The sequence below is a fragment of the Colobus angolensis genome, unplaced genomic scaffold (genome assembly GCF_000951035.1).
Source record: "Colobus angolensis palliatus isolate OR3802 unplaced genomic scaffold, Cang.pa_1.0 Scaffold101, whole genome shotgun sequence".
NCBI classification, from domain to species: Eukaryota; Metazoa; Chordata; class Mammalia; order Primates; family Cercopithecidae; genus Colobus; species Colobus angolensis.
Window position 1 is genome coordinate 9,009,013 of NW_012111031.1, and position 13,578 is coordinate 9,022,590.

Below are 13,578 nucleotides of genomic sequence, written 5' to 3' on the forward strand. Positions count from 1 at the left end.
CGGTCTGGCTGACATTAGGATCTTAACAGCAGGGTCAGGGAACAGGGCCATGCTCCCACCATCTCTCAGCTATAAATGAAGCCTGATCTCATCACGAACAAGAGATTGCCTTTCTGCCTAGCAATGAGAATGGCATTTAAAATTCAATATCAGAAAAGATATTGATGAGATGAAAGGCCTAGAGGAATTGATTTATGAGGAAAGACCCAAGGAATTAAATATGTATAGCCTAGTGTAATAGGATATTAGGCTCTGAACACAATTTCATTTCTATGATCCAGCGTTCCTGTTATCAGTCATCTGAATGGTGGAGTTCTCTCCGAGAGATGTTTCTCCCCCCAGGGGTCACCATGCCTGAGGCAGAGAGGGGGGCACCAGGATTAATACACTGGCCATAGGCTTGGATACCCTCATACCTGAGTGTAAATTGAGTGCAGTTTCATCCCCAGGTAGAAGCAGATGACATTTTAAACTAGAATAGATCTTGAGTAGTCTTACCAGCCCATGTAACAAGAAAATTCAAGCTAGTTCAATTCCTTTTTTCCCAAGGAGAAAAGTGAGCCTTGTAGATACCAGGCGGTAAATGATTGCCCTTCCCCAGAGACAGGTTCTCTCCTTTGTCAGAAACCCTGTTAGATGTGTTTGCCTTTAGGCAAAGCCTTGCTCTTAGGTTCTCAGGTTGTGATAGTGTTCACTTGATTTTTTACATCTCAGACTTTCTCTAGCAATCAGGGATTAGCTCAGGATTCAGTGTCAGATGGAAAACAAGCATAGGTAGAACCTCATCAGTGGGACCTACGGCTGACATTCCTAAAGAGTTCTGACGTCAGTGAGAACCAAAACTTACTTGATGGAGCAGTGGATGGTCTGGAGAGTCCTGGGGAGACATGAAGACATAGTAAGCTGTGGGGTGGTGGGACGTAACAGGATCCCACCAAGAGAAAGGGGATGAAGGGGTGGATACTTCCATCTACAGTAGGACAGGGATCTGGCAGAGCTGGTGGAGTTCAGATTGCAGGCTGAAATACTGGGAAAAATCAGGTTGGCAACAGGATACAGAGGCAGGCTGGGGCAGGACACTCTCAGGGTATCACCACATAGAGCAAATTGTAAAAGGACTGCTGGGATGAGATCATCAGACACAGTCACACCCACCATCTCCTTTGGTGAGAATTCCCTTTGGAAACCTCTGGGCCTCATTTCCTTAGGTGATATTCTACTAGCCTTAAAGGATTATCCCACTGAGTAGGACATCTGATTTATAGCAAAGTTATAGAGATGGAACAACAGTTATAAAAACTGAACCAAAAGAGTAAAAACACATTGAATTTAAATTGATAACATTCTGTGGGTTCAACTATTTCCACACTATTATCATGAATATTCAGTGGCTCATTTCCAATAAGTGGAACAAGTTGTGATTCAAGATGGATCCCCTGAGCTCATTTTCCTGACCCCTAAACTGATCCCCGGAAATCTCCTGGATTCCTATGGAAACCACACCAGTTATAGCCATTATAAGAGTACTTTGTACTGTCCTGACTTAGTTATCATGTGCGTATAAGAATCTTTGTGACCCAGCATCTAGAGGAGAGGCTACTTACTGTTGTTTCCTCTGTGTCCTTCACATTGCCCAGCCCAGTGCCATGCACACAGCAGGAGTTCAGTGTTGACTAAAGGAATGAATGGATAAATATTAGCAGATTGTTTTAGAACTAAACCAAGAGCCAAGCACGGGGTAAATCCTGAAACAAAGAGAATAAGAAAAGAAATTGTGTGTGTGTGTGTGTGTGTGTGTGTGTGTGTTGGTGTCAGTCACTGTCTATATCTATCTACCTTGTGTTAGTTTACCCGACCCACCACCAACCTAAATTTAGGAAGGGTACTTCCTCTCTCCCACAGAAGTTCCCCTAACCCCACACTATCCTGCCAAAGATTCCTGAATTATCACAATCCTGTGAGTTTCAGCTTATAACGAGATGTGGCTGATGTGTTTGACATAGGATATTTGCACTGTCATCTATGACTTTCATGGAACCAACCTTATATAATCTGTTACCTATATAAAAACTTCACCTTGGTAACAAAATTATACAATTTAAGAAAAAAGACAAGGAAGGGATTATTGTTCTTAAAGGGACGTCAAATTTTACCACACCGCTCACAGAAGTATACACAAAAGCATGTCTCTAACAAGCCTGGCTTCTACATGGAAATGATGACTGTTTAGATAGAAGTCGTTGCTAGGAGGATTTTACATTTGGCATGTGCTGATTTCCATTCCAAATTCACAGCGCAGTGTGATTGCCAGGCTAGAAACCATGGGTTGAGGGAGGAAAATTGAGTAGTGCAAGTGGTGGGTCTCTCAGACAGCATGACCTTGGATATCTGACTTAACCTCTGTGTGCCCATGATTCTCCAACCTGTAAAAATGGAAATGTGACCTCACTTATTCTAGGTCGCCAAATAACATTTGTAATGCTCTTTGATGATCCCATTAAATCAGTGGCCTGGGAATATCAAGATGTGTCAGGTACAGCATTTATTTACCTGCTTATGGCCTGCCCAAGTGTTTCCACTTGATTGGCATATGGATAATTGTCTAATTGGAACACACTCAATTGTAACCACCAAAGAATGTAATAGTGCATCTGTTTAACGCCACACTCTCAAATGTTAAATTAAAATTATGCTGCCATCAGCCAATCCAACCAAGAGACTCTTCTGATTAAGTTCTAGCTGCTTATGAACTTCCATAATTGAGGCACTTTAGTATTTAAAAATTCAAACTAGAAAGATTATAGACACTCATACATTTCAAGTGAAAAAGACCTGAAAGGCTGACTTAAATGATCTAGTTGTGAACTACCTCCCTGCTTTTATAGGACCTCTAGTCAAATGAGTGGCAGTTTTGAATCATCGTTGTTTTGAATACATAAATATTAGATTATGAGTTTATACCTTGAAAACAAAAGAGCGCATTAACTTTATAGAATGCAGAAAACAGTCTAGGAGTGTTGATTTTATTTTTCTGATAGTGGTGATTTTGTGCTTATTGTGGTGAAACTTGAAGAATAAATTACATAATTATAAATTCATTGATTAGATTTCCTTAGCCTGTTGAGAAATATTTCTTTTCAGATTAAGAAGGATATCTGGAACTGCCAAGTAATGAATCAAAATGTCTTAAATGAAACTGCTCTTTTCCTCAAAAAGTTGTATATACCCCTATGTTTAGAACAATACATTAGTAGTTTATTGTTCCTCAGGTGGTTTTTTGGGGGGTTGTTTTGTTGTTTTGGTGGGTTTTTTGTTGTTGTTGTTATTACTAGATCATGGTTTAATCCCACAGAAGTGGGGAAACAAGAGCAAACATTATTTATCCCTTCATTTATTCATTTAGCACCTATTACATATTCGAGGTAACCTAATCATTGACCTTAATATTGGTGAATGTAGTCTGGTTGGGGAGACAGATATGAAATATGGTATACCGTATCAAGTGTTTTGGGAGCAAGAAGGTAGATGAACTAACTTTGCTTCAGTGATTAGAGAACATTTTTATGAAGGAAGAACCCAAGTCTACCACATTTCATAGTGTAGGTTCTGCCCTGGACAAGAGCAGCAGGCCAAAGGGGTAAGTGGGAATGAAATCAAGCCTCAAAGCCAGTGCCCAGCCATCTGCCTGGTGAGGGATTGCATCTGCCTACAGAGGATGGGGCTCTTTTCAGTTTTACAAAGACATCATCTGAGTTGATCTTGGGCCAAAAGCAGCATTTGAGGTGGTGCTTAAGGAATGAGTAGGAATCAGCCAGACAGAATTCTGAGTGGGAAACTTATCATAAGTCATGGAAGCAACAGGCATGTCTGGGGAAGGATGAGTTTAGAGGTTTAGATTGTATCTACAGGGGTTAGAGAATTTACAGTACTTTTAATCATGGGAGCACTTTAATTCATGGGAAGTCAACTCTCTCAGGAGTGTCGGGTAAACGGCAGGGAGAACAGGAAGAACCCAGAGGAGAGGAGATGGTAGCCTTCACGATGACAGCAAGGATGCGATGGAGAAAAGGTCAAGGAACCGGCAAAGAGGTTGTGAGAGTGATGAAAGGGCCAGCGCTGACTTCAAGGTTTTAACTCTGGATACCAGGGGAAGAGGTTTAGACTGGTTGGGGTGGGAAGGGTAGGTGTGCTAATGGGCACAGTTGGAAACACAGGAAGTGAAGGGTCTGGTAGGTGGTAAGAAAGAGGCAGAGGCGGTAAAGGCCTCTTGTAAAGCACCAGCACGTGTGATATGTAGTTAAAGCCATGGGCGTGACTAGGATCCCCTGGAGAGAGCGTGTAGTGAGAAGAAAAGAACCTGCAATACTAGTTGGCAATTAGCAAGGCACTGGTGACTGTCGTGAGAACAGTTTGAGTACAGTACTATGGATTAAAGTCACATTATAGTAGAATGAAGATTAAATAAGCATTTCAGGATACAGTGGTTTTCATCCCCAGTTACACATTAGAATAATTACCTGTGAAGGTGTTTTAAAAATGATCAGTGCCTGGGTCCCACCTCTCAGTATTCTGAGTTAATTGGTCTTCTGTCAGGTCCAGAAATAAGTATTTGTTTGAAAATCTTCCCAGATAATATTAATGGAGAATAAACCCCCATAGCTAGCAAGCATATAAGATGCTTAAAATCACAGGGAATCAAAGAAGTACAAAATTTTTCAAAGTTGAAGAATCTTGGTGTTCTATTAAACCGGCAACAATTAGAAAGCTAAACAATGCTTTTAGTGTTATTATTCAGTGGAGCACAGCAGCTCTTACACACCACTGACAGGCAGGTAGACTGGCATAACCATCCCAGAGAGCAGCTTTGCCAAATTCACTCTTTGACCTAAGAGTTCTACCACTGGATACGCATCCCAGGGAAATCCTCCCATAGGGCCATAAGGTAACTTGCACTAGCATGGTCCATTGCAGACTTGTATACAGCAGGAAGAATTGGGGTAATCTGAATGGCCTTCACTGTGAGAGAGGGTTGGGTAAAACTGGGTGGATGTACCCCATCAGAAGCATGGATTAGATACATAAAATAGTAACGTGTATACCTGTGTAACAAACCTGCACGTTGTGCACATATATCCCAGAACTTAAAAGTATAATAAAAATAATAATAAATCACGCTCAGTAAAATCTCAAGGGAATTTCAAAGTTTCCTTATGTATAGCACATTTTGGGAATAAAAAGGGAAAATCCATTAGGTTTTTTAATAAATTCATTTATTAAAAAAATAGTAACATGGATGGATCTTAAAAACATAATGCTAATTTAAAACATAGTAAACAATAGGAAACATAATATCACATAAAAATACACACAAAACAACGACAATATATGTTCTGGAAAAACACATTGAAATAAAAATTTAGACACTACATCATTGAAGTGATTGCCTACACATAAGAAGAAAAGGAAGCACTGATGAGAGGGAAGACATTACATTTAAGAAGTGTGAATCCAAGAATGGATGAGATAAGAGGGAGACTAAAAGAAGAAGAGTGGTCAAGGGAAAGGTGTGTGTGTGTGTGTGTGTGTGTATTTGTGTGTGTTTTAATAGAAGGAAGAGTTGTAAGTATGTGGATGAAATGAAGACTCCAATGCACTTCTCCCTCTTATTTATTCACAGTATTGGTAATAGGTGAGAGATGTGTCCAAGTAGTATTCCTTTCTTTGTTCTTCCCCAATCTGAAATTCATTTGATTTTTTCTCATTACTAAACCAGCGTGTGTTTGTTACAGATATATCAGAAAATTGACAAGCAAAACAGAAAGATCCGTGAACCCACCCACCTAGAGACAGCATCTAGATCCTGCTGCAAAGTTGAATTTTGTAACCTGAATGCATTTTTTGCTGAGCAGTGCTTTTTGAACTTCTGTGTCATTAGAAGACATTTGTGCAACTTCATTTTAAAGGGCTGCATAATGTCTGATGATACAGATACACCATTATTAATGTCCATCTCCCTTCTTCTGGACATCAGTTATATTTGGTTTTGCCACCTCAAGCGCTGCAGTAAGCAAACATAAGCTACCTACCTTTGAAGACAACTTCCTATCTTTCATTTGGGTCATTTTTCAAAAGAGATTTAAGGATTGGATTTGAAATTGTCTCACGAAGTAAAATCCACTCAGCATTACCCAAGTCAGGGCACCAGTTCCCTTTGGAACTGTTCTGGGGCCAGTTAAGAATGTGAATGAAGGAACAGAGCCATTCCCCACTGCCTGGACACAATATAGGTACTTATCACTATGCCAAAGTGCAATATGGGCTCCTTGGTTTCTGTACTTTCATCAGTGATGCACAATTAAATCCCATAAATTGTTAAGTGAGAGAATGTGGAATGTGTACATTACCTCACATGTGATTGATTATTTCATGAGCAGGTGGTGAAATAGGACGCACTGAGCTTTTAGAAAATTGGAAGAAATCACTGTTTATGCTACAGGACCAAAGTAGGTTCTTACAGCAGTTAACAGAACAAGCAAGCCCAAGGGAAAGCGCAGTGTGTTTTTCTGAGTATTTCCTACCCTGCAAAATTCCCCCAAACCAGTAGTTTTGGAGATTTAATTTAATCCTTCCAGTTGGTAGGTTTAAGCCTGAGAAATCCAGTGCCAGTGTTTCTCCAGGCTTTGATGGTTAGGAACTGGCCAGGCAGCTCTGCAGCCAGCTTGTCAAGGCCCTGAAGACGTAGCCTGGCTGTTGGAGACAGGTCTCTTCATGGCAGGAATCCACTAACATTTCCAGATCATTAGTACAGCAGTTGTTATGTACAGTAGCAGAAGAAATGCACTTCTGTCTTTTCCAACTAGTCCTTTGTTGTCAAGAAGCTTTGAATAGTCAGAGCTGTTTCCAGGGTCTGGTTTGCAGCTCTTGAATGTATTCTCCAGCCTATGTATATATTAACACATCACTAGGTCCCAAAGAATTCGCACTGCGCAGCGCTGTGCTTTTGGCAGACAAGGAAAAGCCTTCACATGAGTTACAGTTGATAGGGCAAGGGAAGCTCAGGGCTTACAAAAATCCCTTCAGTGGCCCTGCTTAAAAATAGCAGTGTAGGCCATAGCTTAGTGTTTTGACAGTTTATATCAGCAATTTTCTCGGCTGATATATTGATTGCAGTTTGGACTTCAGTCCTGCTGATCTAATAAAACATCACCGTCATAACAGAGAAAGCAAAGGGATCTTCTGTGGTCCCAGCCACTTGGCAAAGTAGCTTTATAGAGTTTCTGTAAAGCTGGCTTTACTGCAATATGTAAAATGAAGCAACACTGGACAAGTTGGACTATATTATAATTTTTTCGTCTGTCAATGTAATGTATTAGCACTATCCTATATATTTTTACAAGTAGGCATTTGCTCAAAGGAATATAATGATGCCTTCACAAATATGAAAACAAGTTTTGTGCATCAGTATCACAAACAACCTAACAGTGTGTCAAAACTGCAATGCCCCTGATACTTAGTGTGGAAACACACAAGGTCAACTGAGGCCTGAATTAAGCTTCAAGACATGTAAACATCTTCTACTGATAATTCTGAATGGATATTGTGGATATTTTTAAGTCACCTGGCCTTCGACCCTACTTATGCTAAATATCCTTTAATTTCACAGCAATTGCTAACTATCCAGGAGGAGTTAAACAACAAAAAGTCAGAACTGGAACAAGCGAAGGAAGAGCAGTCCCATACACAAGCATTATTAAAAGTCCTGCAGGAACAAGTAAGTGAATGAAACAGCTCCGATTTATGAATCAGTCCAAACACCCCAATGCCTGCCTGCCCGTGCGTCACCCGTGCAAACATTTACGAAGGTGATCTGCAGTACAGTTAGCCTGAAACCTCCTAGCAGCTTTGCTGTGTGGAATTTATAAGCTCATTTCCAGCATCGCTGTCCTCACTCCTGTACCTGTTTAGATTGCCCAGGTCTGCCAGTGTTGTGTGAAAGTTTCTTCCAGAAGACAAACAAATTTTGATAAAGTTTCAAAATACTGGCAATGAGGTATGTTTCAAAGTAAGCAGCTTGTTTCCTCTTAAGTCTAACAGTGAGGAAAATGAGTTTAGCATAACCCATGAGACTCCCGCAGACACATGAACAAGGACTGATTCACAGCAACATTTAAAAACTATCCTCCTTGTGCATCAGGGTACTTATCTAACCGTGGTGAGCAACAGACCTTTTATATGAAGTTTGTAAATCTGATCATTTCCTTGTGGCTTTCTTTGATACAAAAGTGTGGCGTGACATTGATAAGTGGATTGGAAAGTATTGTCTTACAGCAGGGTAAGATGGAGTACGCGGCAGGCAGCAGAGTGAAATCTAAGCCCACTATCTACATGAGAGGAACCAGGAGAGCTCTTGAAATGCCTTCCTATTTCTGGCCTTCACTTGCTGCCAACAATGTATGAATGGCAATTTGAAGGAAAAAAATTGCATACAGTAACCCCAACCCCCTGTGGGTAATCAAATGAGATTGTTTTAAATTTTTCACTGGCACATCAAGGTTATTTATTGTATAAATAACCTTACACTGTATATATAACTTCAAAGGTGACATTTGAGAAAATATAAAGTCAGCTCTATGTCACTTTGTGAGTGATTTTTGATTTTTTTTTTAATGGTTTGGGGTCCAGAAATATCTTTTTAGGTATTTTCTCCTAAAGGTATGATTGATTTGTGAGAGAAAAGTACAGATATTAGTTTATAAACCTTTATAGCTTTGGAAGAAAATGCTTTATAAAACTAATAATTATCTTCATGTGATGAATATGGATTCAGTAACTTGTACGGAGGCTGACTCTGTATGATTTCAGATATAAGAGATTGAAGTGAAAAATCTAGTTGACTGAATTCACAATGACCTGCAGTTGAGGAGACCTGAAATCACTGTCCTTTCCGCTGTTACATTATGAAAAGACTCCCAGCAAAGTGGAACTCAGTTGGTCCAAATTTGCTCCAAATCAACCGACACAGCTCTGAACTTTTGTTGTTTTCTGCTCTCTCACCCCGATTTTTTTTCTTTTAGAGAGCTTTGACCGGAGTGGGGAGGGGTGAATTTCTCTTTTCTCTAAATGACTCAAATCCTTCATCTTGAAGTCCAAACCCTACTCGTAAAAATAGATTCTGAGTTTTGCAGGAAGTATTGATACATCTTGCTATGGCATGCATTTTTAAAGAGAAGAGCACACACAGGTATGGGTGAAACATCACACTTCACTCTCCATTATTTAAAAAACAGAGAACATGAAGAAGATTCGAAAGAGCTAAAATAGTAAAGACCTAGAAAATACAATTGAGAAGGAAGAATTTCAAATCTGAAATATTAATTAAAATGGGATAGCTCTTTCCAAGCAAAGATACCAAGAATCTTTAAGCCTGAGACACCAAATGTATTTGGGTGCTGGTGCCATTACCAAGCTGTTTGTCCAAGAGGCCCTCACCTGCTACTCCTTGGTGGTTCTTGCAAAAGGGGCCATGCAGTGTCCAGGTTCTTTCCATGCCCCTGCGCCCACACACAGATGTGCACTGAGGACACCTCTCACCTCCACTGACCACTGCTTTTGAGGCTTTCTTTGGATTTGTCTAGAGTAACTCCACGTGTAAACAGTTTCAGTGCCCACAAAGATGTGGCCTAAACAAATGGACACATGCAGGGAAAGGTACACCCTTCTCTGCAGACTTGGAATGTTGCTATTCACACAATTGCCTCGTGCCGGGAATCCTGACAAGCAAGGACAGATCCTGAGGGCAGACCTTTCCCACCCTCAGGCCCCAGCCCCTCCAGGGAAGGCCAGGCTACCCGCTAAGCTCTCAGTCTTCCCATTTGCGAAGATGCAGCTTTTCTGGGTCCCTCCAAGCCCCACTGACTCCCGCCTTTCATCTCCTTTACAATGAGGATAGCTTCCTACTCTGGAGCTTGTTCACAAGATGTTCAGCTTCCTACCTCTGGAGCTTGTTCACAAGATGTTCAGCCCTACCTGGGGGAGAGAGTAGCAGCTAAAGGAGAGAAGAAGAGGGGGCGGAGAGGAGAACAAAGCAGCAGCTGTCCTGGAGCTGCAGCTGGAGGAAGGAGAGGGGCAGGCTACAGCGGGGAGGGGTTTCCTCCGTGGTTCTGGCAACAGAGCACAGCAGAGTGAACAATGCCAGGAGACAGGGAGTGAGGGGAGAGTAAACAGCAGAAAAAGCAAGGGCAGAGTTAGAAGACATCATGGAATGGGAATAATGGAGTTTATTTAAAAGGGAGGAGAGCAACTGGCACATAATGTTGGTCAACACGTGAAGGTGGAACAGACATTCATAAAATAGTCCTTTACTTCTGCTGAAAAAGAACAAGACCTTCTGAGCTAACCCCACTCAAACTCATGGGAGCACAAGCTACAGGACCTAAGGTGGGATGAGCAGAGGGGTTGATGAAGAGGAAGATGAGGGATACCTCAATAAGAAACAGCTAGGAAAAGAGCGAGGGGGTTTTTCAAAAGTCCTTTTGTGTCCTGGGATAAAAGAGAGTATTCCTATCACTGTGGCACACCTCTGCCTTGTCGTATATGCCATACATCGCCCATGCTCCCCTGTGTCTGTCGTTGTGTAGAAACATCAATGATGTTGCCCTAAAGAACAGTGGGCAGACTGTCTTCTTAACGGGGAGTGGTACAGAAATGAGTCAAAGAGGCTTTGGTCCATAATCAACTACCCGATCCTCAGTGTCTTCATGTTACCATTCCTTTGGCAAAACCCCTCCTTTGGCATGGAGTGGGTAGGGATTTTTTTGCTGGGAGTTTAATACTGGCCTTAAAAAACTGAAGAAGCTTTCATTTTAATATGCACAAGTAGCCAGAAGGAACCAGTGTTCTGAATCAAACACATTGGTGGTATATGTGCATTGATGTTCTTTCAAATCTTAAGTATTTTTTCCTACCATGAATACTTTGTATTAGGTATAAAAAATGATAATGGAGGAGATGCTGCTTCCTAAATCAGGAAAAAATGCAAAACAGTTTCAAGACATCTCACCCTCTTCCTTTGCTGTCTGATTCTAAATGTCTGTTTTGAGTCAGGATAGGATAAAATGACAATTAAAGGTTTCCTGAAACTCCTGATAACTGATTACTCCTAAACACTTCTGAGAAAAAGAGGTGTTTTCAAATGTTCACTGTTAAAAATCTCATTTGAGAAATATCGTTTCTTCTAATGCTTCCGTGGCCAAGGAGATGTCATCCAAACTCTTTCTCTACCGAAGAAGCAACCGTCTTTAGTCCTCCAGAGATGTCAGTCATTCAAATATATTCTCAAGGAGGACATGTCTAACACAGTAGCATGTTAAAAGCAGCTGAAAATGTATCATTCACGAATAATCGTTAATATAACATCATTTTGCTGGTGGCAACTTGCAAACACTGCAGGGTTTAAATTAATAGCAATCCAACTAGGAAATGAAATCATTTATTATTCTTAAGAACCGATTTTATACATTTTATGCCTATGGAACTGCTTTCTAATCTTATTATTTAAAAAATAATGACCAAGACCCATTTATTCTTGTGCCAGGCATCAAACTTCATGAAATATTGGTCTCACATTGGCTCCAATAAGGCTCATTAAAAATATGTGCTCCATCTGTTTTACCTTGTTGGAAGTTTTATAAAGTACAACCTCAGATAAATCAGTTAACAAGATGATGTACTTAAGAGATTTGCTTGCTTATTCATTTTTTTTGTTTTGTGTTGTTTTTCCTTAAAATTTGCAGTTAAAAGGTACCAAGGAATTGGTCGAGACCAATGGCCACAGCCATGAGGATTCAAATGTAGGTACCACAAACCTGGTATTTGTTCTTCTTGCTTGATGTTGGTTGAACACATGGGGATGTGGCACTTTAGCTACCACATAAAGGAAATCAGAAGCTCTGCCTCTCAGCAGCTCAAGCTTAATATATAGGGTTTGGCAAGAAAATGTGATTGACAGGCACTGCTATTGTTAGCCTGGTTTATCAAATGTCAATTTAGAAGTATATGAGTTAATCCCCACCATCGAAAATTCTAATCTCAGTGAGTCTGTTTGAGCTCTTTGTATTTCCAAAACTGTAACTGATGATATACTGGGAGGGAAATGGAAAGAGACCCGACAGGGTAATCAGTTGTGCATTGCATGTATATTCATTAAGTTTGCCTGCCAGCGAAGGTGGTACCTAAATGACTGACATGCTGAAAAGGTCTCAGAGCAAACGCCTTCTCTCAGAATAGCCCTTGAAATGTATTCCTTCTCTGTTCCTCACCCAGAACAGTAGCACAGTGCATCCATCTTCTTGATAGAGAATGATGTGTGATGGTACAAGATCCCAATTACACCATGACTTCCTCTCTTAGTGTTCCTTGAATATCCAATTGTCAAAAAGTTACCAAGTATTCTTTTTGCCTTGAAAGTTCTTTAGTCTCGGATGGAATATTACACTATGTAGATCATTGCCTCTCCATATGTTTGATGATTTTGTCTTTTTTAAATCTCTCTGATATCTGTATGTATTTGATTATCCTCATCAAAGAAAATGCTTACTAAGCAGTTCTTTTCACAGAACACAGAATTAGACATGATAATGAATGCCTGATTACACTAGAGCTAGGAGAAATTATATATTTCTTGTTCACTCTTGTTTTAATTATATACAACAGAGAGCATAATATTCAGAGTATCAAAAAAATCCCCCTTAATCATTATTGTTCCTACCCAGCAGATATTCAACATATGATGTTTATTGAGGACTTACGTGTTCATAGTGCTCTGCTAAGTTCTAGGGCAACAGAAATGGGGGTTACAAAGAAATATAAGACTACTTGCCTGCCCTCGGGAAACTTATAACTGAGTTAAGGAATTAAGAAACACGTGACAATATACAGGACGTGGTAAGTGTACAAGAAGTTGAGACAGCTATGATATGATGTAGTTTAAAATCCAGACTTCGCTGCTTATTACATGTGTTAGGCTGACAAGTTACTTAACCTCTCTGAGCTTCCTTTTCTCACTTGCAAAAAGAATGGCAAAGCCTATCTCAAAAACACGTCATAACGTAATGAGCTAAGGCCTGGGAAGACCTTAAGGTGTTACCAGTATGGTTTTTTTTGTTTTGTTTTGTTTTTTTAATTTAAGTTCTAGGGTACATGTGCACAACGTGCAGGTTTGTTACATATGTATACATGCGCCATGCTGGTGTGCTGCACCCATAAACTCATCATTTACATTAGGTATATCTCCTAATGCTATCCCTCCCCCACTACCCCCTCCCCACAATAGGACCTGGTGTGTGATGCTCCCCTTCTTCTGTCCAAGTGATCTCATTGTTCATTTCCCACCTATGAGTGAGAACATGCAGTATTTGGTTTTCTGTTCTTGCGATAGTTTGCTGAGAATGATGGTTTCCAGCTGCATCTGTGTCCCTACAAAGGACACGAACTCATCCTTTTTTATGGCTGCATAGTATTCCATGGTGTATATGTGCCACATTTTCTTAATCCAGTCTGTCACTGATGGACATTTGAGTT

The 13,578-nt window shown here is 40.4% G+C and overlaps 1 protein-coding gene across 3 annotated transcripts in view; it reads left to right on the forward strand.

Annotated features, from left to right (window-relative positions):
- The window catches only part of ENOX1 (ecto-NOX disulfide-thiol exchanger 1), a 612,013-nt gene that overhangs the window by 536,674 nt on the left and 61,761 nt on the right, over positions 1-13,578 (forward strand). For all 3 annotated transcript variants that reach the window (XM_011940311.1, XM_011940319.1, XM_011940300.1), the window contains 2 exons: positions 7,664-7,771; positions 11,793-11,849. In XM_011940311.1, coding sequence (XP_011795701.1) covers positions 7,664-7,771; positions 11,793-11,849 — 165 coding nt within the window. The remainder of the gene's footprint in view (positions 1-7,663; positions 7,772-11,792; positions 11,850-13,578) is intronic.